The sequence below is a fragment of the Anopheles arabiensis genome, chromosome 3, assembly GCF_016920715.1.
Source record: "Anopheles arabiensis isolate DONGOLA chromosome 3, AaraD3, whole genome shotgun sequence".
NCBI classification, from domain to species: domain Eukaryota; kingdom Metazoa; phylum Arthropoda; class Insecta; order Diptera; family Culicidae; genus Anopheles; species Anopheles arabiensis.
Window position 1 is genome coordinate 36640713 of NC_053518.1, and position 27549 is coordinate 36668261.

At 47.2% G+C, this 27549-nt stretch overlaps 6 protein-coding genes across 10 annotated transcripts; 4 read left to right on the forward strand and 2 right to left on the reverse strand.

The window, feature by feature from the left end:
• The first annotated feature begins 448 nt into the window (after nt 1-448).
• LOC120904283 lies at nt 449-1712 on the forward strand. 2 transcript variants are annotated; one of them, XM_040314171.1, is made up of 4 exons: nt 449-526; nt 608-1274; nt 1351-1431; nt 1499-1712. In XM_040314171.1, exons 2-4 carry the CDS (start codon nt 633-635, stop codon nt 1559-1561), a joined length of 786 nt encoding a protein of 261 aa, XP_040170105.1. In that variant the 5' UTR covers nt 449-526; nt 608-632; the 3' UTR covers nt 1562-1712. The 2 variants fall into 2 exon arrangements, with proteins under 2 accessions (XP_040170105.1, XP_040170106.1); XM_040314172.1 differs by lacking the exon at nt 449-526 and having other exon boundaries at nt 533-1274.
• A 48-nt stretch (nt 1713-1760) lies between these two features.
• Nucleotides 1761-3091, forward strand: LOC120904285 (syntenin-1-like). Its single transcript, XM_040314174.1, has 5 exons — nt 1761-1850; nt 1907-2240; nt 2301-2539; nt 2609-2875; nt 2948-3091. Exons 2-5 carry the CDS (start codon nt 2100-2102, stop codon nt 2991-2993), a joined length of 693 nt encoding a protein of 230 aa, XP_040170108.1. The 5' UTR covers nt 1761-1850; nt 1907-2099; the 3' UTR covers nt 2994-3091.
• Nucleotides 3092-3316: 225 nt separating this feature from the next.
• LOC120900113 (serine/threonine-protein kinase ATM) lies at nt 3317-23783 on the forward strand. 4 transcript variants are annotated; one of them, XM_040306721.1, is made up of 19 exons: nt 3337-3436; nt 3563-3615; nt 11424-11955; nt 12020-12249; nt 12337-12696; nt 12770-12903; nt 12962-14514; nt 14577-15101; nt 15169-15446; nt 15507-16454; nt 16518-16760; nt 16826-16979; nt 17055-17347; nt 17416-17537; nt 17598-18999; nt 19071-19606; nt 19677-20319; nt 20394-20764; nt 20833-21301. In XM_040306721.1, exons 3-19 carry the CDS (start codon nt 11460-11462, stop codon nt 21209-21211), a joined length of 8667 nt encoding a protein of 2888 aa, XP_040162655.1. In that variant the 5' UTR covers nt 3337-3436; nt 3563-3615; nt 11424-11459; the 3' UTR covers nt 21212-21301. The 4 variants fall into 4 exon arrangements, with proteins under 4 accessions (XP_040162654.1, XP_040162655.1, XP_040162656.1 ...); XM_040306722.1 differs by lacking the exons at nt 3337-3436; nt 3563-3615 and adding exons at nt 11318-11360; nt 23760-23783 and having other exon boundaries at nt 20833-21215; XM_040306720.1 differs by lacking the exon at nt 3563-3615 and having other exon boundaries at nt 3317-3436.
• LOC120900114 (protein PAT1 homolog 1) lies at nt 5919-11165 on the forward strand. Its single transcript, XM_040306723.1, has one exon. It carries the CDS (start codon nt 6255-6257, stop codon nt 9354-9356), a length of 3102 nt encoding a protein of 1033 aa, XP_040162657.1. The 5' UTR covers nt 5919-6254; the 3' UTR covers nt 9357-11165.
• LOC120900116 (estradiol 17-beta-dehydrogenase 8) lies at nt 21223-22546 on the reverse strand. The gene is made up of 3 exons (XM_040306725.1): nt 22351-22546; nt 21632-22246; nt 21223-21566 (listed from the first exon to the last, which is right to left on the reverse strand). Exons 1-3 carry the CDS (start codon nt 22388-22390, stop codon nt 21484-21486), a joined length of 738 nt encoding a protein of 245 aa, XP_040162659.1. The 5' UTR covers nt 22391-22546; the 3' UTR covers nt 21223-21483.
• On the reverse strand, nt 23109-26695 carry LOC120900115 (hemicentin-1-like). Its single transcript, XM_040306724.1, has 6 exons — nt 26382-26695; nt 26161-26309; nt 25614-26094; nt 25353-25555; nt 24599-25283; nt 23109-24536 (listed from the first exon to the last, which is right to left on the reverse strand). Exons 1-6 carry the CDS (start codon nt 26443-26445, stop codon nt 24295-24297), a joined length of 1824 nt encoding a protein of 607 aa, XP_040162658.1. The 5' UTR covers nt 26446-26695; the 3' UTR covers nt 23109-24294.
• Nucleotides 26696-27549: the final 854 nt, after the last annotated feature.

Consider the following 27549-nt stretch of genomic DNA (forward strand, 5'->3'; position numbering starts at 1 on the left):
GGTCAACCCATAAATCGTCGAGTGTAAGTAGAATGAGAGTGCGTTTAGGTCGACAAAACTCGATGGCACAGATGTGATAATCCATTAAAAATATGTTTAGAAAATAAGAGAATAATTAACTAATTAAGAAGGTAATATAAGTACATAGGGAATTAAATATCAATAGAAGTTCAATTTGTTTTCATTAGATTTTCCTACTACAGCATATCCATCTGGTAGTCGTATTGATTCGTAGTTTTTGTGAAGCAACAAAACAAAATCCATTTTCCTTTTCCAACAACCCCTCACGACCAGCTGCAATAGAAAACCGAAAGTGATTCATAACAAATCATGCGAAACGAATACGACCTCTCCCACCAACGGCGCCCGTTTAGTATTGAACTTGACGCATTTCGGTGTGCGTTACCATAGCAATGCACATGGTTAAACATTTGTATATTCTTAGCTGGCGCTTTTGCTTTCCCCCTTGCATAGTGCTCGCAGACATAAAACCAAAGTAGTCAGGTGCAGTTAACGGCTGGCCTTGGTAAAGAAACTTTCCCACTAAATGGTGCAAATAAAAAAAAACTTAAGTAAAATAAGTTCCTGTTTACTTCTCTACCCACAGTTGTGTGTGTCCTAATAAGAAATCCATGAACTCGCACTTCTATCCCGGAAGAACCACACCGGAAACCATGGTCGGTGGCATACGAAAGTGGGAACAATTGTCCCGCACAGCCGGCAAACAATCGCTCGCACCGTATGGCGATGGTTACGAAACTCCCCGGCAGGTAAAGAGTCGCAAAGAGGACTCGGAATCGGACCAAGAACCCACAGAACCTCCGGAGGAGGATGATCAGTACACGGAGCAGCACTACTCGGAATCGGAGTTTCACACCGAGCAGGAAGAGGATGACGACGAGCAGGCGGACCGCAACGAGCACGGCTGGTCAGAACATGCGCATCCGCCGATTCAGGTGTCTCAATATCCGCCGAAAAGATTCGAGCAGGGCAGTCACCTGCTGCACATTGATTTCATTACCGACGAGCTGGGACGGTTCGAGTTGCCAAGCTCGGGCCAGAGCAGAGGCCGCCGACCGATGGGAATGGTGGGCAGTGGGGCAACGGGAAGGAAATCCGCTTCCGGTCAGCAGCAGTCCCAGCAGCACAACATTTCCTTTAGCCGCGAGCGGGTGCGTGAGATCGAGCGAACCAATCAGATTCTGCTCCGCCGTATCATTACCACCCGACCGACGCTACAGACGCAAAACAGTAGTAAACCGGTGAAAAGGACCGTAAGTAATAATGGTCATGATGCTTAACCAGATTCTTAACTAATGGTTGGGGTGCATGATTTTTGCTTCGTTGCAGAGCTCAACGAACGCATCACCGGCGACCAGCGCAGCGACAAATCGACGCAAGATGCAGGAAAAAATTGCAGCAGAAAATGAGGTGAGTGCGCGGGCGAGATGTCCTTCCACAAACTTAATTGTTAATTTTTTTTTAATTATTTTTCCAGATTTTGCTCCGAAAAGTGAACTCGGTTGGCAGCCGGTTGACGTTGAAGCGAATGACTAGCTAGGGCAATTGTCTATGCTGGTTGCCTATTTTTTCCTATTTACGTATGTGTGTTTTGGGTGTGTACACCGTTTCTTCTGGACTCTGCCAAAATTCTGTACTTCTGACTTAAATAGAGATCGATCGAGAAGACTGTGTTTTTCTTCTGCACTGTATTGCTGTAAATTCCGCTTTATTGTGCTGTTTTATTGTGCTGTTTTATGGGTGAGCTCTGTTCATGGCATCAAATGCACAAAAAGGCATGTTATGAGAAATGTGAATCTGAATTACGAGTGCAACATACTTGCTAAGAGGTAAAATCGTGTTAGATGGTTCACTATCAAGCGTAGTTTCATTTCGGTTTCCTTAGAACAAAAAACACAAAACAAAAAAAAGAAAACGAATCCCAAATCACAATTCGGCTTATCTGGTTATGACGAACCAAATGAAAGTAGCGCGTGGTTTTCGGTGTTGGCTTATCAAACCTCTGAATCGTACAAGCGGGACCTCCCGGTTTCGGAGAATGAGTTCAGTTTGGCTAGAACAGACGTAGCGTCGAATCGATGTCGGTCAGTTGGGAGCAGCAGGATTTGTTTGTTTCTTCCAGCGGAGCGAACCGCACCCCGCGCAATGGTCGGGGCCTTGTTGAACCGGGATGTCCCGTAAGGATATCTCGGCTTGCTGCCGTCGATGGAATTCGAGAGGTAAAGTGCGCTACTGTGTAGTTAGAACCGAAAGATTGAATTCCACTCCATTGCTTCCAGCTACTTATACGCAAAGGGGAAGATGGCAAAATTGGCATTACCGTACGCTATATTGAGGAAGGAAAGATTCTTATTTGCGCTGTGCTGCGCAGAAGTCCCGCATATCTGGCAGGGCTTCGATACGGTGACGAAGTGTTGAGCCTTGAAGATGAACCTCTGGTTGGGAAGACGGTGGACCGGGTTCGTGAGCTGGTGCGGAAGAATACACGCAATAGCATCAAGTTGCGCACGAAAGATAAGTAAGTGTTGTTGTGATCGATTGCTGCAAAGTACAACCCTGTACAACCGTGTGATCACCTCCCATTTAGACCAGGAGAACGGTATGTAACCGTCGTGCGGGATGAGGAGAAGGGTTACGGTTTCCGGTTCGTGGACGGAGAGATCACGTTCGTTCGGTCGCACACATCGGCCCAACGGCAAGGTCTGGAGCGGAAGCTGCAAATCATAGAGGTTAACGAGGAGGTCGTTGTGGGAACCAAGGACGAGGATATTGAGGCGATCATATGCGGCAGTGACGGTGGCACGGTGACGCTCTGTGTTGTGCCGGTAAAGGTTTATCGGCAGCTGTTTAGTAGGTGAGTTGTTTTTTTCTGTGCATTTAAGGCTGGAAATTAAGGGTAAATTAATTGTTTTTTTCATTATTTAAGGATATCATCCATCACCAATGATTCTCTCACGTTGGTTGAATTGTGAGAATCGGTGTATTATTCTCATGCGCACAAAATCTGAATTTATGTGTCCGACTTAGATTAAAATAGTTTACTAGAATAAACATGTTTATCCAATATTTACCACGTGTTGGCAGCTCCGATCGAGTAAAATCCCGAAAGATTCGCGGTGAATTTTTCCTTCTTTTTGCAAGATCCGAGCGAAACTCCAAACGAAACTAAAATGACTTTTGGTAGACAAAACCGAATGTAACCTAATTTCTAGACCTTCAACGGTGTGTCATTTTTCAAATTTCAAATCATATTAGACGCGTTTCAGGAGTTGACAGCGCGCGCCGATCTCTGGAACTTGTCATATCGTGTACCGTTCGTGTTTTTGTTTGTATCGTAGTTCTGCGAAAGGAAAGCAACCGAGGAATTGTGTTTCTTTGAAAATTAATTGCCCCCAGCATCGGTTAGAACGACACGGTATGTAAATTAGCTTCTTTCGGAATGGGGCTGAGAGTAAAATGTAAAATATGTATGCACTTCAACAGTATTGTTCGGGATACACGGAATGTTCTTGTGTTAGTTTAGTTGTTTTGTACATTGTAGGCTGAAAATTTGCGCCTTCCTCCTTCATATTATGGCACAAAATACCACGTCAGGTAAGAATTGTGTTTGCTAATGCATTTTTCGGGTGAATTACATGCATATAGGCCACTTGCCTGCTTCCTCGGCACAGTAAAATCCGGTGACCTTGACAAAGAAGCCGCTATTGTTTTGATAAAAAAATCGGCCCGTTTTCTCGCGAATGCCGGTACACAAACTGCAAACCCGTAGAGCATAAATCTGATTTTGGCCTCCCGCACAACATGGCGAGGGTTTTTGACGTTCGGATATCGCTGCATCTCGCTCATTTTCTCTACCCTGGCTTTACTTGCCGACAGTGCTCGTATCAATGTGAGCTTGTGCTTGCCCCCTCCTCCCCCTTCCCCTTTCACTTCGAACGCTCATTATGTGGGAGGCTCTTTTTCATACAATTTGTATGTAAAGTGAAACAATTGGTTCCAGGTCAAGAAAAGTGCAGTTATATAGGGAATATATGCATCACAACCATACTGAACTCCTCCAAGTGGCAACTGTAATTCATTGACAAATTCTAATACGGACGTCACACGAGGCGTAAACTCAAAAAGTTTACGCTTGATTTGTATGGGAGAGCGTAAACTTCCTGTCAAAAGATTTCAGGGTTGTATGGCTGAAATTCAGTTTACGCCAAAGTTTACGCTTCGTCTGACGTCCGTATAAGAATCGAAATGTTCGCCTTTATGATAAGTACATCAAGAATCCATTCTAAAATATACCTCACACTTACAAAACACACACGTTTCATACATTACACACTAAAATCCACATCTTGCCCACTTCCACGGCCGAAGCCGAAGATCCTCCAATATTGTTGAATAAGAAGTAAGCAAATACAGAAATCAAACAGGAAGACATTTCCTCACCTGCTCCACCTGTAAATAAGCGCAGTAAAACTCTCAGCTCCGCTATCTGATCAGAAAAGAGTTTTCGGGATATAGAGTGGACGATCCACCGGCTTGTTTCGATTGTTGCATGACTTCGTGAGTTTTGGACAGGCAGTGTGCGTTACTGTGTCACCTTCCTAACACTTTTCCTCCACACTCATAACTATTTTGGAAATAGTTTTATATTTAACGATTCTTAGTATTAAAACTCTCGAAATGATCACGATGTCTTATTGGAAACAAAAATGAAATGGTTCGTTATACGAGATTTTACTCGTTAAGAGGGGTAATTGTAGAGATTTAGAGATTTGCTCGTTATGCGAAAATCTCATTATAAGGGGTACTCGTTATGAGGGGTCCACCGTTTTTTTTAACTTATTTGAGTTCCATCTACACCTACGCTTGTTTATAGCTACGTAACCATCAAACGTTAATGCATGCGAATGGCCTCGTCAGAGCTGGCACGAAATAAATACTGTCTGAAGTCACTGGTTGAACTTAGATTCCCTGCCAACTATTGAATATGTGCTTTTTAGTTGGCACGTTTTTCCATACAAAAAAAGTCTGAAATTTTTCTCGGCAAGCCTTGAGAATTTTGTGAATTTTTCAAAAACCGGTTTCCCATACAAACGCATGCTTTTTAATTGAACTGTCAGCCAACTATCGAGCTAAAAAGCATGCCAACTAAAAAGCGTGCAACTATTGAATTCTGATTGTACGTTCATAAAAGCACCGTTAAAAGTTCACATCCGACTTTTCCCGATTCTCTCAACGTCAAGATCACCCTCAAATAAGACTGTACATAAAAAGCTACCAACGGACCAGCTGATGTGATAGCGGAACATGTACAGTAAGAATTGAAGAATTGGACAATAGTTGAACGCTTTTTAGTTGGCATGCTTTTTAGATGAATGCTCGATAGTTGGCTGACAAGCATGCGTTTGTATCGAAAACTCGGTTTTTGAAAATTTCACAAAAATCTCATGGCTTGCCGAGAAAAATTTCAAAAAAAATTTGTATGGAAAAACGGGCCAACTAAAAAGCACATATTCAATAGTTGGCAGGGAATCGAAGTTCAACCAGTGAGTTCAGACTGTACGAGCAAGTGAGACGACGGAGCGAATATATTAAATGGCACACACATGAAATATAGTCCCCGTGAGGTCAATGAGGGGGGAGGTGGAGGAGTGTGTTAATTTTATTGGCCATTTAATTTTGCCCACCAACACAATCGTACATCAGTGCGAGCTTTTTGGCGACCTTCTTGAACCCTCAAAAACCGTCATAACAACTTACAAAAAGCATCGCCAGCGAGGGAAAATCGCAGAGATTTGGAGCGTTGGCGATCTCGCAAAAACCGGTTTTTGGCCTGCGGGCACCGCGTTTATAACGCCCACGTTCAGCACTTCGGCAGTGGCGGTCGCGTTTGACAGTTTGTGTCGTCGGTTGTCATTTATTTGTTGGTTCGATGGATACAGCAGGAAAAGGATTTTCTGTCGATGCACAAGTGTTTCACCATCGCAACTAGCGTAGATGTGATTGTTTTTTGCCAAAGGATTTAGTGCTTTCGGATTCAGTAATGATCGGAAAGCTAGCAAAACGAAAGTAATAGTTCAACCGTAGCAGTGACGCGGCTGTTGTGCAGTTTCGACCCCAAAACCGAATGCCCGAACCAGTTTTGCTGTGTGGTGTGGTGGTGGTGCTGGATGGAAAACTGTGATTTGTGTTGCACGCCTTGACCGTTCGTACGGATGCAGTGCTAAAGCCCAGTGATGGATTCCTTTTTCGGCTTCGATACCAGTCTGCCGGGTGAGAACGACGAGGAGGAGGAGGAGGAGGAAGCTCGCCGATTCTTCCAGGCAGCACCGCGGCGCACCGCCGAACTGCATTCGCCGCTGCAGCGGCGCCGATGCAAAGAAGACATCTCGGACGAGGAAGAGTATGACGCCCTGAATGACGAAACGTTCGGTGCGGCGGACAAGGGCGACTGGGAGGACATCCACGAGCATCTCGTGCGGCTGGAAAGTGGCAGGAATGGGGGGCGAACCGGTTCCTTCCTTGGGGAGGATGAGGACGATGGGGGCAGCAGCAGTGTCGATCTGCTGTTTGACGACTACGAGCTGGATCTGCAGCTATCGAAGCTTAATCTCTTCTATAGCAACAACAATCACGGCAACAGCAACAACAACAACAACAGCGAGAGCGGCCGTAGCAGTGTGGTGGCCCAAAGCATTGGCGATGAGTTCGCGAGCAAGCTACGGCTGGATCCGAGCATCTGGGGCAGCCCGGCGAAGGTACCGGCTCCGGTGCAGCCACCGTACAGCGAGTATAGGCCCAGCGGTACGCCATTTTCTGCCCTGCCACCACAGCAGAGCGCCTTTCGACCACCGGAACCGGCGCATCCGATCGGGGGAGGTAGCCTGCCGCCAAAACCGCCTCCCTCACTGCCACCGGGCTTGTTTCCACCCATGAAGATGCTGTCAGTGGAGGACATTGAACGAACCATCATCCAGCATCAGCATCAGCAAAATCAGCATCAAAGTATGCTGCAAAAGCAAATGTCACAGCAGCAGCAGCAGCAACAACAACAACACCAACTCCATTTCCATCACAACCAATTTCACCAGCAGCAGCAGACACTGCAACCATTCCGCACACCGGCACCGGTCCCGGCCCAACCACCACCACCAGTGAAAGCTCGCGAACATTTCACACCCGCCAAGGAGGTAAAGAGTATGCAGCCGCCGATCCCGATGATCTCCTCGCCAGTAGCAGCACCACCGTTACGGGTACCACCGGCGCTGCTCACCCCGCCGCCCTCGCTGCTGGGCGCCCGAAACGCCGGTCCCGCTGCCCTGTTCCCGCCCGGACCGTCGCAGCCACCACCGCCGGCACCTCCGCCTCCCATGCTGAACAACGCGAACCGTCTTCCGCTTGGTTTGCTGCCATACAACATGCTAGCCGCCCGACCATACTCGACGCCAATCAACAACCTGGCGATGCATCCGGCATTCCCGCAGCGCTGCTCGTACGGTTCCCCGCTGCAAGGGTTTCTGGGTGGCCCCGGCCCGGTACAGATGGGTCCGCCACCGCCGCTACCTCCCCGCCATCCGGGACCAGCGCCGGGTGGGCCGCCGCCCTTTTTGATGCAGCGCAGCCCGACGCCCCTGCCGACGAACCAGTTCAACCAGCGGCTGGTGCAGGAAATTCAACAAAACCATCCGCTGCTCGCGTTCAACCGACAGCTCGCTGCGGCCAGCACGCTCAGCGTTTGCGGCAATGGCGTGAACAAAGCAGCCCCGCTAGTAGCTCTGCCAAGGGCGAGTTTTATGAAGCAGCAGCACCATTTCCAGCAGCAGCAGCAGCAACGATCCCGAGTAGGCAATGGAATGCCATCGAGCACTGCAGGCGGCGGGCAGCCAGAGGAGCGCGATGAGTACGCAAACATGATGAGCAATCGCGACAAGCAGTGGCTAATCGGGATACAGCTGACGCAGCTCAACTCGGACGCGCCCTACTTTAACGATTACTATTTCACCGTGTACAAGCAGCGGCTGGCAGCGGCGAAGGGCGAGGGCGATAATCGGATCTATCGCGAAAATCAGCTCAACCATCCGTTCACCCAGCCGAAGGAGCATGCGCAGCTGCTGTTACTGTCGCTGCTGTCGAAGAACGGCAAGAGCGGACTGCTCGGCACGAACCGGGAACGTCGCAGTTCCGAATCCCGCTCGTACCCGAACGGCGGTAGCGAGGGAAAGGATGGCTCAGCGCCGGCGGGTGGTGGTCGAGCGTATACCCCGCTCCAGTTTCAAAATTCGCTCGGCAAGCTGCAGTGCGGTAGTGTGATAGCGCCGCGAAAGCTCATCGACGCCGACGTGATGGGCAGCGACCAGCTGAACGGAAATGGCGTGCCGGCACTTGAACCGCCGCCCGCCGCTATCCAGCGCAAAGCTCGCCATGTGCTGCTGCTCATCGAGACGCTGTACAAGCTGGTGCTCAAGCTGGAAGATCTCGGCAATCCCGTTGCGATCGAAGCGATGAAAGCGCTGCGCGAAAAGAAAATGCGGGAGCGAACCAGCAGCACCGGCAGCGGCAGCGGTGTGGCGTGTTTGTCAGAAGCGGGCGCCAAGATTGGTTCAAACGACGGTTCCACGATTGCGTCGCTATCGAGCGATTCCGCGCCGAGTGAGCCGCTCGAGCCGGAAGAGTCGTACGACGAGCTGGCCGGGTCGCTCGTAGCGCAGCTTTCGCAGGACAAAATCTCCTCCATACTGGCCGTGCGCAAGGGGCGCATACTGCTGCGCCGCTCGTTGGCCGTCCTGCACGAGCATCCGGGCCGGTGGATGCTGTGGGGCATGATCTTCGTCGCGCTGCCCTCCCTGCCGAGGAAGGATCGGGACGATGCGGACGGGCTGCTGCTGACGCTGTTCGGTGAGTTCGAGCGCCAGCTGCGGTACGGCACGATCAAGGAGCTGCTGCTGGTGGCGAAAACGATCGGCACTGCCGGCAAGGTGATGCAGTGCATCGTCAGCAGCAAGTTCCTGCTCTCCTGCATCATCACGATCATCTTTCAGATGGAGATGTTCTGTGGCAAGAACCCGTCCGCGCTGCTGAAAGCTTCCGAGGATGGCTGGTGGGTATCGTTCCTCGGGGACGTGAACCGCATTGTGAAGGAAAGCGTGGGACCGATCCGCAGCAGCAGCATTACGATCAACCCGGACAACAACATCGTCCGTACGCTGATCGTGCACTTTGCGCGGTTCGGCACGCGGGTCGATGGGACGGAGCTGCTGAACTTCATTACCGACAATGGGAACGGCAAGCCCAAGTCGGGTAGGAAACAGTCACTGCAAGAGCCAGGCGTTGCCAAGTGAAGATAATGCGCTTAACCTTGTGGAGCAAGGAGAAGTGGGGCGAAAAAATCCGTTTTTTACCGTTCCCCTCTTTGCAGGATAAAGATGGTACTGTTACGCGCGCACAATGCAACGCATTGATAATTAATTCGAATTGGTAATTTAATGATAGTCACGTAAGATGATTTAACCAACAAATCCCGTTAATGTCGATACTAAGCTTCGGTTTTTTTAAATTTAATTTAATTGCTCTCAATCTGCTTTTCAATAAGCGAAATATTGCGATATTACCATATACATTTTAATGTGAAAATCTAGAGAAGACTAGTTTTTAGCCTAACACACACCCACACACACACACAACCTCACACTTGTAAAGTGTGGCAAGAGAAGAACTGATACTGCGTTGTCGATGATCATTTAATGTTCTTTATTTATTAGGCTTTGCGTATGTAAGACACACGTGTGTGTGTGAAAAGGTAGCGTAAACTGAATTGCGTAAACTCTGTCACACGCCGAAATTAATATATTCCATGCTCCTCTCCATATAAACCCCTGTGAACCGAATGGTATCGTTAGATATTGCTTTTGCAAACCGTGTTATATAGTCATTTAAGTTAGGGCACGACCTATAAAGCCCCCCCCCTCTTACCTCCCCGGTTAGGTTATTAGGTTATCCGCATGTCGTGCTCGTGCTGATATTTAATTTCGCCCATAGTGTTTCGCGCAAACAAAGCCAGCAGCCCGTACGGTTTGAATAGGAATGCGAATCGATCGAATCGAACTCTTTAGTGTAGTGTAAGTTAGTTAACTGGCCAAGGATGACAGTCTCGATGTGCAATGTGGCAGGGTTTTCCCCAGGCGTTCTCATAGCTGTGGGACACTTTATTGACTCTTCCTTAAGTAAAATGTAACGGGAATTGGACTCTATAGCACCCTTGTTGGACATATCCAATAGGAATTTCCAACGAACCTTTCCAAAAAGGGTGCAATAGAGTCCAATTTCCGTCATGTGAAGTTCACTTCCCAATTAGAAAGAGTCAAGGAGTAGTGTCTCATAACTATGAAAAAACCCTGTAAACTGCATTTGAGCCACTTTGTTACATCCATCCGCCCTTTACACAATTAAGCTTCACGTGCAATGAGGAATGGGAAGAGTAGCAGAACACTGTAAACACTGTCCGTGCCCGCTGACGGCACTATAAAACGAAACATTAAACACACATTCGTCTCTTCATTCAGTACTACCTAAATCTATAGATACATAATTTTATAGTTGAGTGCATTTACCTGAACTTGTTTTTAGACTAATCTTTCGATAGCTCCTTTTTTCACGTGTCCGTTGGTGTTTATCACTCACTGAACTTCTTTACACGATTACTTCTTTCCTTTTCAAATGTACCAGCTAGATGTACTATGGCACTGCAATCACTTTTCGGAGAACTTAAAACCTATTACACAACTCACATGAATTGCTTTGATTTCTCTACCTACTTTCCAATATAAGAACGGTTTAAAACATGTGAAGAGAGCCAACATGCCAAGAAAGCTGTGTAAATGAGCATTTTAGGCTATAATCCTGAACATAAACTTAAACACTGAGCAGCATAAAAAAACTGCAATTGAGTTAAACTATCCATGTAAAAGCTCTGTAATTAAAAAGCAATTAAGCGCAAATTCCGAAACATGCGATAGAGAAAATGTGTCTAAGAAAAATGAACAAAAAAAAGGAGATATCCACGATGGAATTGTCGAAAAAGAACAAACAAATAAATCGAACTAATTTTTTTTGGGTTTCTTTTGTTATGATGCTTATGAACGCGAGCAAAATGGGTTGTTAGTTTTTGTGTTTTTTAGCGTAGAATTATGGTGCAATATCACAATATTAAAGGAGGATTTGTTGTGATCATAGCAACATCGCTAGTTTAAACGAAGTGTAGTAGGCTTTATTGAAATAGAGAATAAATTAGTCTGCATTTTCTTTTCGTACGAACAAGAAGTTCCAACAGGATTTACGGAAAAAAGGTTAAAAGGAGATAAGGGTTATTTTATATAAATTCTAAATTATGTTTTTAATTTTCTTTACAGATACAACTTGAAACAAACCACGCCCCACGAACCACGATGGCCTCTTCCTCGTCCAGCAGCAGCAGCAGCAGCAGAATGTCGGTGATGGACCGCGACCTCTGTCTGCTGCTGGTGGAGATGTCGTCCGAGAAGGTTACCGTGCGGCAGAAGGCGTTCAACAAGATGAGCACCATCCTGAACAACCGGGAGGACGATTTTCTCGACTACATGGCATCGGATGCGTTCGAGACGCAGTGGTGCGCGGTGCTGGATGCGGCTTACCACGGTATACAGAAGCAGAGCTACGCCAATACGGCCCAGGTGCAGAGCAAGAACCACGACTACGTCGTGGTGCTGCACAAGCTCGTTGAGCTGGCGATGGATCGGGATGCGCCGCAGCTACCGCACAGCCAGCTGATCGGGTGCTTTGTGCGCGCGATCAACGATCAAGCGATGCGGGACAGTTTTGGTGTGTGCTTTCTGCACGTGCTGAACAAGTTCGTGCTGTGCTCCAAATGGTGCCTAACGCCGGTGAGCTACGAGCACTGGAAAGGTAAGCAGAGGGGTTGGAAAGGTTGATTTACTTTATGTAGTATTAAACGGGGATTTTTTTGCAGAAATTCTTGACTGCTGTTTCGTGATACTGGATTCAGCGCACGTACCAAAGCACCTGGCGGCCAACTGTCTCTCGCTGGCTGTGGTGAAATTTTTAGCCAACTGTTCGATGCAAACACTGCTGGCGGACTATTTGAGCCGGCTGATTGTCCACCTGCGCCAGGCGGTAAATGAGAAGAAAAGTAACGTTTTATGCGATCTGATAAATATCGCTTTGTACATAACAGAAGCGGTAAGTAGCGTTTAACACCATCTCCGGGGTGGGTTTTTTGCTGTCTCAAAGCTAAATCTAATCACACTTTGATTGCGCCACGTGCAGATAGCGGTGGATTGTAAGACGAAGATAATTGCATTCTTGGAGTCGCTCGTTCCATGCACGGTGAAAATTTACAAGGAAGCAAACTTGCGCAAGGAACAGAAAGCGCCACTGTTCCGGCTGATGCATCTGTCGCTGATAATGTTATACCCGGGAGGAAAATCTCATACCCTTGCGAAACCACTGACCCGAGACGGTGTGCAGCAGGTCGAGGACGATGAAGCGCGAAGGAAAACGTTGCGCGAATATCATTACATACTGACGAGTGAAATGAAGGCACGGGATCAGAGTTCGTTCTTTGGCTCGAATGAGGCCCCTTTTGCTGATGGTTTCATTGACTTTGCCGCCCGGTTGTGTTATACGGTAAGACTATTTGAGTTTTTTTCTGCATTTTTAAAGGGAAAATTACTACTACTTACTCATCCCTTTTTCAAAGGTGTACTGGAACGAGGATAATTGGAAGGAATCTAGCGGCGAAGAAACGGCCGCAAAACGGAACAAACAGTTTAACAAACTGCAAAGCATCATGGAGATGGTCGGTACTGCTCCGAATCATCTGAATTTGCGTTGGTACGATCACGCTTCCTCTTTCATCTAGAAAAGATCATTAATAAACATTTTCCTCCAGGTTGTACATCCTTTCTGCGGTTCTAGACAGATATGAGGCAGCACTTACTAGCGACGACTATGCGCAACTGTTGCAACTGTTGTGCAATGTGCAACCGAGCCTACAATCGCCGCACGAGCATGATGCTTTCTACCAGTGCTGTTCCGTGCTGCTCGCGTTCGAACAAAAGTCCACCCATCGATCGTTGAACACAGCGGCGGCCAGCGGTGAATCGATTGGCGAGCTTTGGGCCAAAATGATAGCCGCTGCGTTCCGTGCCTGCACCAACACCGCCGCAAGAACGTGCGCTAAATCCAATCTCCTGCTGCAGCTATTGATTCGCCATCGAAAGTATCCGAACGTCGGTTTCCTTAACGGCACCGTGCTGGAAGCCTTTTACACCTATGCCGTGGAGAAGACGAACCTTAACGTCGGCACGGTGCTGTCCATCCTGGAGACGGTGGGCAACGCCGAGTGTCTCGGCTGTGTCGACGGTGTACTGACCAAGCTGCTCAACTATCTCTATCCGCAGACGCGCGAAACACAGTCGAAAGCGATACTGCACGCAAAGGAGCGGCTGAGCGCAAAGACGCTGGCACGCATTTCGATCCTTTGCGTGGTGACTACACGTTGCGCAATGGATGAGACAGAGCGGCACACATACGCCGTAGTGCACGATACCTTTTACCGGGAGCGAGACGGGCAGTTGCAAACGCTCGAGCAAAGACTTCGTTACCATAGTTTAGAGGAATTGCTAGCGTTGGAGCAGCACAAAAAGGAAGGCATTGATGCGGAATCACCGCAAGGCAGCGCACGAATCTCGTACAACATAAACGAACCACTGTTTTTGCGCCTGTGTGAGGTAGTAAGCTTCGACAAGCATATCCTGCCCGATGGGAATGATTTTCTAGCCGATGGATTGGCATGCATCTGCGACGATTTGGAGCTGTACCTGGAGATGCTCAACATTTTGCTGCTGCACGCCGCGTACGATGAGCACCAGTGCACCAGGAGCCCGCTATACAAAAAGGTTCTGCTCAAGTTCGACCTACTAAACGGTGGATTTGAACGGCTGTTGAAAAACGATGCGGCCTCCACGCTGAATCTGATCAAAACCAGAAACCTCGCCGAACGATTGTTGGCCATCTTTCGTGGCCCTTACCATCCGTCGGTAAGGAAGCTGCTGCAGCAAACCGAACACACGCTCATTATGCGATGGGCAATCGGGCAGATCAGTCTGAAGGAGGGGGAGGATTCGCAGTGCGTGACCGTGTTGCAGCCGGATAAACTGGCCACGGAAGAGCAACTGCAGCGATGTTTCCTCCACGTCGTAGCGGAATATCTGCAGTACGAAGGGCCAAGCCTGAACGAGGCTCACGAGCTGCTGGATCGGTTGGAACTGAATGTGTTCTGCAGTTTGGATTTGTTCTATCTGTTTGATCTGTGTCGAATACTGCTGGCGCAACCTTCCCATGAGGTGGTGGCCGTATGGGTACTGAGAAACCTGGTAGATGTGTGCAAAAACCACTACACCAATCCTGACATTACGGAGCAGATTATCGATCTGTACGGTTGTAAGTAAATGTAGCTATGATCAACTGAACTCTCTTCTCAAATTGTGTTTAATCCGTTTCAGCTTTAACCGCCTTCGTGAGCCCGTACGAAGACATGATCCGCAACGTAACGATCGTGCTGTACTCGTTCGTAAAACAGTGCGCCAAACACACGTACTCTACCGAGCTGCAGGTGAAGATACTGGCGCAGGTGAAGTATCTGCTTCGCGCTTACCCGCAACACATCCGTACGCCAACGCACCAGAGCATCTACAACGGATTGGTGCCGTTGCTGAGCAGCCCAAGCTATCGCATCAAGCTGGAAGCGGTCAGGAATATTCTGCACTTCATGCAACTCGAATGGTCACATCCTGACCTTTCGTCGGTTCCGTGCAGCTTTTACGAGTTTCAGCTGCATCTGTACGATCAAATTCAGTTCGAGGAGCTACTAGCGACCGACGGTGGGATGGAACTGAACGATGAGAGAATGAACGTGATTAGCGGCTGCCTTCAGCTGCTGTTGGGCATCTTTCGCATTAGCTTCATGCTGCGCCGGCGCGCGTTGTGCGACTTTGTGCTGCTCGTTCAGTTGGGAAGCGTAAACGATGGTAAGAGTTGTTACAGCAATAGGTAACAATTAAAGTTTAATTATTGTATTTTGTGTCCTTCTTCTAGACAAAATGGCAAACACCATACGGCTTATGCGCACCTCCAGCGATATCGACTTCTGCAAGCTGCTTCAAGCTAACCTGGACACCGTACTCGAGCTGTGGCTAACCAAAGGGAATCGGTTGCTGCATTTCCCGTTCCGTCTAGCGGGAAAGATCGCCACGATTGAAGAGTTTATCCAACTGTTCAAGAAAAACATTTCCTTCGTCTTACTCTGCATGCAGCCGGAACGGTTCGAGCAGTTCTGCAAATCTATTGGCGTACAGCAGGCAGAAATGGTGAAGGTATGTTTTCGTTTGCATGAATTTAAAATGATAAATGACAATTTCCCATTTCATTACCAGAGTATACTGCCGAAATGTGTTTCGTTCCTTCTGCCCAAGTACGCCAAATGTGAAGGGATGGCGCCCAAGTATGATGCAATGGCTAGTCGGATGCACAAAGCACTTGCCCCTATAATAAGCACGGTAGATCTTAAAGATTACGTGTCGGAAATTATCAAAACTCTCACCCACCGATTGAACGATCACGTCGAGCTGGGCAAGCTGTTGGAGCAGGACCTGCCAAGCTGCTTCGTTGCCGATCTGTCGCTTAGCAAAGCCACTTACTCGACGGCGCTCGAGCACCTGAAACAGTCGGTATGGGGATCGCAATCGTTCAAGTACACGCTGCTGAGCAATTTGTGTCTAAAAAACAGCTCACCAATTGAACGCACCCTAACGGATGTCAAACGCTGGCTTTGGGCGGCTGATGAACCGGAGCAGAAAATGGTACATCTCTTCCAGTACACGGTGTTCCTCGACCATCTGAAAGAGTACATCGGACAGCAGAAGGAACGCGCGTTCAAACCCTATCTCGTGCGAGATGTGGTGTATTTCCTGTGCCACTTGTTGTCCTCCTTTCCCGCCCTACGACTTGCCACGCTCAACAGCTTCGGGCGGTTCCTGGAGCACGTGGTCGCATCTAGCGATGCGTGCGAGCTGCTCTCGGAACATTTGCACTTCATAGTGTCATCATTGCTGGAGGTGGAAAATGTCGATCCGGCATCGGAGATTTCTCAAAAATCGCTAACCCTGCTACGGTTTCTGATCTTGCAACACTCTACCGCGTTTGCGAGTGCGATCGGTAAGCTGAATTATCTACCAAAGGACGAACGATTCGATCAGTTGCGGCTTGCTATATCGCGCCAAAAAACGATCGGTCATGAAAATGTGCTGCCAAGGGAAGAAATCGCGGCGCTGATTGAGTTGCCCAATTTAAGATACGAAGATTTGGCTGCGCTGAAGATTGTGGTAAGCTTTTGCTGTATTTTGAGTGACTTGGAAGTTATATAATTATTAATTTTTTTATTGTAGCTCACCACAAAAAAGAAAGATCTTAAATTGTTGTGCGATGAGCTGAGCGAGCAAAGCACATCGTCGGGTGCTAGTGGGGAAAGCGTTCTTCATCGGTTAGTTTACACTTTGCTGGAAGTTGTGCGCAGCTCGCCTTTCGACAAGCGATCGATGGAAGCGCTCCGATGTTTGGGTGAAATAGGACCAATCGATCTGGGAACAATGCTGTTAAAATCCGACGCAGAAACGATTGCATACGATACGGTACTGTTTTAAAGCCCTCTGCAGTAGCAATATCAGTTTAACTTTAAATTTCTATCTCCCTTTAGATCAACAACTCGAAGGAAGCAATCGAACGATGTGCTGCCGTGCTGCTGAACGAATTGAACGAGCTGCTAACGAACAGAAACGTTCCGGTTGCAAACTACGCCTCCCAGGTTTGCTACAAAATGCTGTACGGAAAAACATTCCATGCTTTGGCGGGTGAGATTCTAAACAAAATTGCATATAGAAATCCATTTTAAATCTTAACTTCGATCATATTCGTATCTCTAACAGCCAAACTACCAACACTGCACCCATTTTTGGGAACTTCTGCGGAAGAGATCAAACTCTTCACTCGTACCACCGGACGCAGTTTGTCGTTGCGGCCAATGCTCGCCAACGAACGGATCGAGTATAGCGCTTTCGTGCAGCAGCTGTCAGCCGCGTTGCTGTCATTTTTGGGAAATACGATGCTTAAAAAGCTGGCCGAACAGGAAACGGCATTCGCCGAGAAGCTTGTACCTTTGCTGGTACAGATAACGATCAAGCAATTCGAAGAGTCAATCATTGATAGTATCGGCAGCTTTGTAAGTGCTCTTGTTGCACAGTAGTAGCACGGATCATAAGGATACATTTTAATATTTTTTTTTTGCAGATTAATGAGTTTTTCAACAAGTTCGCTACCATTCAGAATGAGGTTCACAATATTTTCAATGACCCGAAAGCTATTCAACTGATGCTTACCATTGTGGAATGTGTTCGGATACATAATCAATGGTAAGTGTAATTTACAGATTTTTGTTAATATTTTTCTTAAAAAAATATTGTTTGTAATAGCTTTCCACAGTATAAAATTGCCGTTAACTATCTACGAATCGCACAAGCGTCTCAATTCTGTCAGGCACACTTTAAAGCCATCCTGTACGGTGACCTCTGGTACCGGGAGGAAGAGGAGCAAGGAAAGCATGATGCCAAACGACATCCGGAACTGCTAAACATAATGAAATCGTGCCATTTGGCGATCGGTGTAAACGATGCAGTAAAATCATTCCTTAACCCAATCCAGGAACGGATGGAATATTACCGTCTAGAGCAGAATTACGCCAGATGCTTGGTTATGCAAGATGCAAGCACACCGTGGTCGCAGGATAGCACCCTGGACAGTGCGGGCACACAGAATGCCATCTTGCAAACACTGAAAGACTCGTCACTGTACGGTTTGGCTAGATCGTTACATGTCGCACCGCAACAGATTGATTACGAGTGTGCCTGGCGGCTGTCCGACTGGAATGTACTAGTCGACACGGACGGTGGTGTTGCTCCCAATATCCCGAAGAGAGCACCGGCAGCCGGCTCGAGCGCTCTGCTCCTACAGTCGCGATCCTTCGAGCGAGCGCATTACAAAGCGCTCAAGTGTTTGCAGCTGCGCGATGAACTCGCGGTGGAAAGTGCGATCGTGGCAGCGCAGCGTGCCGTTAGCGAGCTGTTCAAGCTTACCAGCATCGAATCCACCAAACACATCTACCACGGGCTGTGCCGGTTGCGGATGCTGCAGCAGATCGAAGACTTCGGTGAGGTACACTTCTCCAGACAGATCGACTGCGAGCAGGACCTGCTGAACCGGTGGAGGGAACAGGACGAGCTGCCGCACAGCGAGTTCACGCTGCTGGAAACGATCCTTTCCCAGCGGCTGTCCATCTTCAGCACGGCCGGGATTCGTGCGAAACGTAAATGGGTACCGCCGGCAGTGTACAGCACGCTGCTGCTGCTGATCCACGAATCGCGCTTGCGAGGCTTCGTGGACTGTGCGGTACGGAATGTGGTGCTGATCGGGAAGCAGGAGCTGCCGGCCAACGTGCAGTCGGTGGTGATGCTGGAAAATGCACAGCTCAACTGGAGTGCCGGCCAGCCGGTGCTGGCGAAGGAGCTGGCGTGGGAAGTAATGAACAGCACTAAGTACACTGATCCGATGGTGAAGGGAGTAGCGTGCCGGCTTTACGGTGAGTTCCTCGCGGAGGGCCACTCGCAGGAGATCAAGTCGCTATGCTCGGACTACTTTCAACAAGCGGAAAAGTGTGTCCAGTTTGTGTTGTCGCGACAGACGGCGGCGGCAGCGGCCGGTGGCGAACAGAAAACATCGCCCGGGAACGTTCCCGCCAGCCATCGTTGCTTCGAAGTGGATCGTAATTTCACCGTGCAGCACACCGTCGCGAAGTACGCGGATCGTGAGTTTGTGCGGGTAGGTTGAGGAGCATTTCAATGTTAAATGGGGTAAACTAAAGGAAAAATTTACTCCTCCCTTTCCTGCAGCTCACCAAATTCATCCGCTCTCAGGAGTGGGAGGCACGGAAAACGAATCTCGCCCGCATGGAGGTCGAGCTGGTCCGCCTGAGGGAGGAAACGCAACGTGCCACCGATCAGCGGCGCAAGGATCTTGGCCGTTCGCTTCACTTTATGCAGAAAAACTTGCAGCGCGACAAGAAAGCGGCCGAAGAGGTGGAACAGAATCGCTGGGACTACTTGAATCTGGCACTGTGCTATTATCTGATGTACGCGAAACAGAGCACGATCGTGAGCGACATGGTGATATTTAGGATCATGTCGCTGTGGTTGAACAATCAGGAAAATACGAGCGCAAAGGAGTTGATCGAAGAGTCGCTGCTTACCATTCCTTCGTACAAGTTTATTGCCGTTTTACCGCAGCTTACACCGCGCGTCGGGCTGGACAGTGGGGTTGGTGCGCTGGTGCAGAAAGCTTTGATAAGATGCGCCCTGGACCATCCCCATCACACGCTTCCGTTTGTGTTTGCGCAGCTGCATGCGTATAAAGATCAACCGGATCACGAGTAAGTGCTGGTTAATTATAGTGGAATAACACATTAAGTTAAATTTAAATGCATTTTTAAACATTTCAAGAACTCCCACCAACGATAACCGTTTAATGGGTGTGCGGGAGGTGTACAAAAAGCTGCGCAAAGAGCCAACGCTCGAGCAAATGCTGCACCAAACCGAGAGAATGAATCTCGCCCTGATCGAACTGGCCAACAAAACGCTCTCCAACAGTCCCTCCTTCCGGGAGTACACCATGACGAAACGTGATCCGCTCGGGCAGCTGGAAGGCTTGGATCTCATCCACTGTCCAACGGTGGAGCTGCCCGTCCTAAAGACCGGCAACTATCGCACACACATCGTAGGCATCAGGCGGTGGGATGCGAAGGTGATTGGTGTCGGTGGAATTAATGCGCCGAAAAAGCTTGCCTGCCTTTGCCTGAACGGTACGAAACGGACGCAGCTGCTCAAGGGGAAAGATGATATGCGCCAGGATGCGGTAATGCAGCAGGTGTTCGGTATAATGAATATACTGCTGCGCCACGATAAGGAAACGGCGCACCGGAAGCTGTCCGTGCGCACGTACAAGGTGGTACCGCTGTCGCGGCAAAGCGGCATACTGGAATGGTGCAACAACACGATGCCGATCGGTGCGTGGCTGCTTACCGGGCATGCCAAGTATCGGCCGCAGGACCTGGAACCGACAGCGGCGCGGAAAAAGTTTTCCAATGTATGCACACGCTGTTGAGTGCGTTTTTTTGTTTAAATATTAACGATGTTGAAAAATTCTCCTCTTTTCCTCAGAACGCGGTGGCCGGCATGACGTTGCCGAAGAAACTGAAAAATTATGAAGAAATCTGTGACAAAATTCGGCCCGTCTTTCGGCACTACTTTCTCGAGCAGTACCTGAAGCCGGGCGTGTGGTTCGAGCGGCAGCAGAACTACATCAAAAGTGTGGCCGCCAGCTCGATGATCGGGTACGTGCTGGGCATCGGCGATCGGCACGTGCAGAACATCCTGATCGACAAGCTAACGGGGGAGGTGATCCATATCGATTTTGGCATCGCGTTCGAGATGGGAAAAAATCTGCCCACCCCGGAGACCGTCCCGTTCCGCTTGACGCGTGACATTGTGGATGGTATGGGGATAAGCGGTGTTGAGGGTGTTTTCCGCAAGTAAGCACATGTTCTTTGGTTAAGGTTGCATCTGTTAAACAAAACACTCTTTCTTCATTGCTTTCCAGATCGTGTGAGAAAACGCTGGAAGTGTTGCGGAACAATCAGACGGTGATCCTCGCCATCCTGGAGGTGCTGCTGTACGATCCGCTCTACTCGTGGAACGTGCTGTCGAACAAGAAAGCAAACCGTCGGCAACAGCAAGCCTTCCTTTCGCCTTCGGGTGACGCTGATGAGGCTGATGGAGCGGTCGGTGGCCTGCCGATGGATGCGGCCAATATCAACGTGACGGCCGAGCGTACGTTGATGCAGGTGGAAGAGAAGCTGCTTGGCCAGGAGGACAACAAGTACATCTCCGTCGATGGACAGGTGCAAATGCTAATCTTCAACGCGATGAACAAGCGCAACCTCTGTCAAGTGTTTGCGGGATGGCAACCGTACCTGTGAGCAAGTGAGTGTGTGGGGCTTTACGGTGATAGTGTTATCTTTTATTTAATTTCTTTTCGTTTTCTACATACATGTATCACATGCATATGACACGATGAGTTGCAAAATGTTGTTAGAAAATATTGAGAAAAAAACCACTTCAATCATTCTCAATATTAAATGCACAATTGAGGGAGGTAGTATGGTTTTGTACGAGGTAGCTTTGAGCTGTAACACCTGTATCATCCTTTTGAGCCGTAATATTGGGCGGAAGATGGACCATTTCAATTCGTCTATCCGCCAGTGACTTCGATCGAGGTACCGTTTACGTAGCTGCTCTTTTCCGATGCCAAAAAGGCTGCTACCTCCGCAATTTCTGCAAACAAATATTTTAAATTTAGTCTAATCTAATTCCAATTGACCAAGGAACACTTATCATACCTTCCGGATTTCCGAAGCGCCGCAACGCACATTGCATGATGATCATATCTTTCACCTTCTGCGGCACCGTCCCCGTCATCGGCGTGTGGATGAACCCGGGCACGATCGCATTCACCCGGATGTTGTACCGGCCGAACTCGCGTGCCACCACCTTGGTCATCGCTTCCACTCCGGCCTTGCTCGGGGAATAGTTCGACTGTCCGATGTTCCCGGTGCGGGCAACGATCGACGACACGTTTACCATCGACCCAGCTAGCTCGTGCTCGATCATGGCCCGGCCGAAACGTTGCAGCACCAACCACGTACCCTTCAGGTTCACGTTGATCACCGCATCAAAGTCGGACTCGGGCATCTTCAGCAGGAAGTTATCGCGGGTAATACCGGCCGAATTAACGACCACCGTCGGTGGGCGCTTGTACCGGCCAATCACTTCCTTCAGCACGGCATCAACACTGTCGCCGGACGAGACGTCCATCTCGTAGGCCGCATTGTCGCCCGCCGTGAGCGATGCGATCGTTTCCTGGGCCGCCTGTACGTTACGATCGACAGCTACAACGATCGCTCCATCGCGTGCCAACAGTTTGGTTGTCGCACGGCCAATTCCAGAACCGGCACCTGGTTTACGTAATAGTTGGTCCGGTGTTTTGGTGTTGAAGAGTTAACTTATGTTACTAACAAACTGCTAACTAAGGACAAGTTTCACGAACCACCATACTTACCGGTCACAAGGGCTAGCTTTCCTGCCAAAGGAGTGGCCATACTTGCGAAGCAGATGAAGGGCAAGGTTAAAGTAAGATTAAAACAAATTAAAAACTGAGCGTAGATGACAACCGGAGGGGAATATGCTATCGCTTCCGCGGCAGCATATCAAAACAAACGAAACGCACATACAAACACAGTCATGCTATAAACATCTGATGATGGTAGACGGTGTGAAGGAATTATAGCAACATTAGAAAGGGAAAGTTTGTTGATTTTTGTTATTAAATCATTTATGATCATCATCATCATCATCATTTATAATGTTAAAATTATGAGAGTGAAGATTTTTTAATTGTAATTATTTTAATATTTCTGTTCTTCTATAAATTGTATTCGATTTTATACGTAATTTCCTAGCAAAACAGAGATACAGGGTGGTCCATTTTGATTTTTGTTTTGCCTAAGCGAGACAGTCGTTTTATTATTTCATTATTTTAAACATTACTTTTTTTACACAAGTTCTTCTCTATTTCTTCATTTTAAAAATATTTCAATATCTTATGATTAAGTTTAAGGACATAACACTTTTTCACCATTGTTAGATTGTATTTTCGAATTTTAACATAATTTTTAATATTTTTTTACAATTTCTGATATTATGAATAGCAATTGCTTTTAGTATTTAGAAAAATAAATCGAGTGTTGTAAAAAAAAAACTTTTTTTAAATTACTTAGGAAGAAATAGTACAACTGTTTTCAATTATGTCTTATTCAACTGTTTTCAATTATGTCGTTTGTTTCTTTAAAATATTGTTTGATTGCTCTCTGTTTTTAAATACAAAGTGGAAAAAGAAGGCTCAACAGAAAATCTTAAAATTAATAATATCTAACGTCTTCTTGTTTTTGTTCTTCTGCTTCTTCTATTTGGCGCAAAGTTCTACGTGGACATGCCGCCCTATAGAGCCTTTCGGGACTTGTTAAATATCAGTGACGATCAGTGAATCCATAATTTTGGTAAAATGAAAATACTTGTGAACCATAAATGGAGCATTTTCTTTAACTGCATTGGTTGTGGAAGAAAAAGCTGCGTATAAAGAGCTAGGTGAAGTTGGGATTTGATTTCATGATGGAGATAGATTGTTTATTCGTACGACCTGACACGATTTTATTCCTTTTCATGTTTCAATATATCTCTGTAATATTGTTACAGTTATTTTTATCTACAGTGGAGCGCCATTTATCCGGGCTCTTCGGGACTCGACCTCGCCTGGATATGCGAATAACACGGATAATGAGTTCAATTATATATTTGAATTCATGATTTTTAAACATTTATATTATGTTTTGATTAAAATCATCCAGTTTTTATTATCTCTATGTTTTTCCAAAGATAATATTTGATAGTTTTTTTTTATTATAATTTCAGTAAAGCCTAACATTGTCCAGTGAAAAGGGTAAACGTAGTTCAATTTCTATCCAAACGGCAAAAAAGTGCAATTTGCTTGTATAAGCCGTCATAACTGTGAAGGTCGTTAGGCAAAGAAAATGCAAACTATATCCTTGAAAATCTCTACTATTTATAATTATTATTGTATTGTTTTGCCTTTTTTCTTCTCTAAAATGTTTGAAACATTTGTATATTTATGATTTTAATTTGTTTACTTTGGCTCTGTTTGGTTCCTATTCTTTAATGGTTTGTCTATCTTCTTCTCTAGCGTATCCATTTACCCTTATTCACAACTTTAGCGGTTTGCAGTAAACTAATAAACAAACTTCTCTCTTAGCTGGATTGTAATCACATTTCATACTGTCTTTATTATGATTGGCTTTTCTGTGGCTTAATAGTTGTACTTAAACTTAAGACCAACGAAAGCCTAATCATTTTTTAAAGCTGTTTAACGTATACCATGCTATTCTATTGCCTCATAGCATGATAGTAAGTCCTATCGTATGGGATGCTTTCAGGCTTCATGCACCAAGCTTGAGCCCATGCCGGGCGTGTTGTAGTTCCGTTGACTTAACGGTACAGTCATGAGCTCGTCCGCTACGTTCTCTTTACTCATCCTTAGTTGCGTTTCCAGATCCATCTGCCGGTGCAGCAGCTGTTGATAGGCTCCCACACTCCACGCTACCGTGCCGATCACTAGCAAAGCAATCAGAGCACCCGCTCCCAGACCACCGATCAGCAACCAACGCATCGATTCTGTAATAGATCATGCGTGAAAATGAGTAAACTATCCCATCACCTGCTCAACATCTCCTCACCTTCAACCACAATGTACCACGTTTTGGTGGCCCTGCCCAAACGGCTTCTACCGACACATCGGTAGGTGGCTCGAGTTTCGTCCTCATCGAGCGCCACGCGCACGAAATGTCCCTGCGCATGCCGCAGGTGCGCATCGTTCTTAAACCACACAATGTCGGGCGAAGGCGTACCGTCGATGTCACACTCGAGCCGTACCGCATCGCCGTGCGCGATCGTTACGTTCACCGAATCGTTCACACTCACAACGTGCGGTTTCGAGGGATACTGGATCGATAGATTGAGCGTGCTGCGGACCCGGGTCCCATTCTTGTGGTGACCTTCACAAACTACCTCGTTCTGTGAGTCGTTTGTGATGTGCGCCAGGTACGTTATCGTCCACGCGTAGCCGAGCTGTTCCCCGGCGAGATGAATGCTACTTCCACCGTGATGGATAGTGAGCTGGTTGGTGAAGTTGTAAACGTCCGTCTGGCACGTTATGTTCACGGTGTCATCGTACAGCACCACATCGGTTGGCGATTCGATACGGAACTGCATTGGCTCGTGGAAATTGCGCACAAACAGTAACGTTTCGATCGAGGAAGATCCTTCACCGTTCGATGCCCGGCAGGACACGATGCCGGGCTTTTGTACCGGCCAGGAAGGGATGATCACCTCAAAGATGGTGGTGTAGTTGAAGGGTGAGAGCTGATGAGCGAGGGAAACATTAAAGAGTATTTTTAGAATTCAAATATCCGTTTAATTCAGACCACTTACGCGTTCCATGTGTTGCGGTACGGTTATGCTTTTCTCGCAGGCATCCCTTTGAATGTCGCTTAAGCGGTCCATTGCCGTCGGCAGGCATGGTGTGTAAGTGAAGGTAACGCTCGGCGTCGGATAAGCATATCCTTGACAGCTTAAGTTGATGTGGCTTAAATTTCTTAACACAGAATAAGTGTCCATCCGTACGATAGGTTTACCTACAAAACGAATAGTATGAAGCGATGAAACGATCACATTTAAGACCTTCCTTTTTACCTCTTATTAAAATGTGCAGATGCATCACTTCCAGCCGCTTGTTGGTCGTTATCTTAACCTGAAACTGTGCACTCGCCTCCATCGTTGCATTGCGCACACTGTACGCCACGACACCGTTCGTGCGCTGCTCGTTACATTCTTCCGCACGGTGGCGAAAGTGATCACAGAACCGTACGGCGACCGCCTCCCGTTCGAGGCTAATTTCTCCCTCGAGCAGCGGTGCGTGAAAGATGGCCAGCTCGAACGTTCCATCGCTTTGGACGTCCAGTACAGCAACACCACCACCACCCAAGCTGTCGGTCGGTCGCAGCTCCGAAGGATCGTCCGTGGCGGACACCACGAACAAGCTCATGGTAGCGCAAAGTGTGTCAGTGGCACAGCAACGATAGCTACCGACGTGTGTCCTATCCACCGCTCGTATCGTTAGCATTGCTCCGTGCGTATCGAACCGGATCGCGCTGAAAGGATGTGAACTGAGTGGCTTGGAATTGGAAAGTGAAATAGTTTAAGATAGAGGGAGCAATTAAGCGGAGCGGTTTTTTGTTACCTCCTTTGGATATTGTGCTGCAGCAGATCCGTTGGATGAAAAGTACCAAAGAAAATGCTTCTGCCCGGTGGAAGCCATACAGCGCAGCTGTATCTTGCTGTACTGGACCGCTATTCTTGGACCACTGATGTGAATGAGGGATGCTTTTGCTTGGGGAAATAGAGTATAAAATTGTAAAATATAATATAACGTCTTAAAACTTATGACTAACAATGACTTACCAATGCTGAGCGCAACGCTGAGATTCACTAATATTAAAACTGTTTTGCACAATTGTTGTACCATCTTGTTGGTGGAGTGCAGGTTTTGAGGTATATTAGTGCAAATTAATCCAAACCATCGTACGGGCACGACATTCCGAGGGTGACTGCTTCTGCTGTGCGATTAAGATAGAACGTGTTAAAATGCAATTCTTGCCAATGATTCATAACACGTTGGTAGAACCTTCGTTCCCGCTCATTCACTCCCCGCTTGTGCGGCCGTTTAAACACACAAACAAATAACGCAAATTCACGCATTCCCAGATTGGGCGTGTGCTTGAATGATTTCACAAGGGATTTTTAAAAATGTCGCAGTACTTTGTTATCTTTTTAATTCATTAATTAAACAATGTTATCTACGTGCTATTTTTGTTCAAACATTATATGCTATGTATCTAATCCATAATTCGACAAATTCGACTTTCAAGTACATATGACGCAAATTAGACGTGGGAATATCTCCAACAAAATGTACCGAAAAGAAACTAGTTACTTTTGGATGAGTAATTCGTTACGCTTACTGTACAAGTAAGGGAGCGTTAACCTTAGAAACACTCAGAGGTAGATCAGAGAGGACTAATCGATATATAAATCGGTGAATTACTGTCTCGATGGTTAATTGTGAGCTAGCGTGAAAGCGAATAGAATCATTCTCTCCCTCAATCCTTGAACTGTAGACACAATTGTTTAACAAACTTTATTTAATGTAAAGTGTATTTTGTGAGCTCCAATGAAAAATCCAAATTTATCGTTCATTTTTGTACGATTTCTAAATAGAATGCTTGGCTACTCTCCTAAGGACAGGATTTTCTCGAGATACGCTATTACCGATCGAGAAGTAACCGCGTAAGCTGAATCAAGCGCTAATTTTGATGTAATTTTGTGTGGTGGGGGGGGGGTGGTTTAGCCACTAAATAGTGATAATTTATTTAATATGATACTGACTTAAAATTATAAGTATAAACCTTTTTGAATGGTGCTTAAATCCCACCTCTAGTCCAAACCCGCCAGAACAGCGAACGCCGATTACTATTATGTAACCGTCAGCGCCATAACTATGTCTTACCATTCGAGAACTGGGTGTTAGATTAACGATAAGAACTTACAATCATATTATCATTCCATGTTA

Bases quoted from the DNA above. Each gene is read 5' to 3' on its own strand.
- LOC120900115 (XM_040306724.1), bottom strand. From the start codon at position 26,445: ATGGTACAACAATTGTGCAAAACAGTTTTAATATTAGTGAATCTCAGC. The intron at 26,095-26,160 runs GTAACAAAAAAC...TCCAATTCCAAG, and splicing joins CAGCACAATATCCAAAGGAG to CCACTCAGTTCACATCCTTT. The intron at 25,284-25,352 runs GTAAGTGGTCTG...CTCGCTCATCAG, and splicing joins TACCGCAACACATGGAACGC to CTCTCACCCTTCAACTACAC.
- LOC120904285 (XM_040314174.1), top strand. From the start codon at position 2,100: ATGTCGGTCAGTTGGGAGCAGCAGGATTTGTTTGTTTCTTCCAGCGGA. The intron at 2,241-2,300 runs GTAAAGTGCGCT...CATTGCTTCCAG, and splicing joins CCGTCGATGGAATTCGAGAG to CTACTTATACGCAAAGGGGA. The intron at 2,876-2,947 runs GTGAGTTGTTTT...TCATTATTTAAG, and splicing joins TATCGGCAGCTGTTTAGTAG to GATATCATCCATCACCAATG.
- LOC120900114 (XM_040306723.1), top strand. From the start codon at position 6,255: ATGGATTCCTTTTTCGGCTTCGATACCAGTCTGCCGGGTGAGAACGAC.
- LOC120904283 (XM_040314171.1), top strand. From the start codon at position 633: ATGAACTCGCACTTCTATCCCGGAAGAACCACACCGGAAACCATGGTC. The intron at 1,275-1,350 runs GTAAGTAATAAT...GCTTCGTTGCAG, and splicing joins GTAAACCGGTGAAAAGGACC to AGCTCAACGAACGCATCACC. The intron at 1,432-1,498 runs GTGAGTGCGCGG...TTATTTTTCCAG, and splicing joins AAATTGCAGCAGAAAATGAG to ATTTTGCTCCGAAAAGTGAA.
- LOC120900116 (XM_040306725.1), bottom strand. From the start codon at position 22,390: ATGGCCACTCCTTTGGCAGGAAAGCTAGCCCTTGTGACCG. The intron at 22,247-22,350 runs GTAAGTATGGTG...TACGTAAACCAG, and splicing joins AAAGCTAGCCCTTGTGACCG to GTGCCGGTTCTGGAATTGGC. The intron at 21,567-21,631 runs GTATGATAAGTG...ATTTGTTTGCAG, and splicing joins GCGCTTCGGAAATCCGGAAG to AAATTGCGGAGGTAGCAGCC.
- LOC120900113 (XM_040306720.1), top strand. From the start codon at position 11,460: ATGGCCTCTTCCTCGTCCAGCAGCAGCAGCAGCAGCAGAATGTCGGTG. The intron at 11,956-12,019 runs GTAAGCAGAGGG...ATTTTTTTGCAG, and splicing joins GAGCTACGAGCACTGGAAAG to AAATTCTTGACTGCTGTTTC. The intron at 16,980-17,054 runs GTGAGATTCTAA...TATCTCTAACAG, and splicing joins AACATTCCATGCTTTGGCGG to CCAAACTACCAACACTGCAC.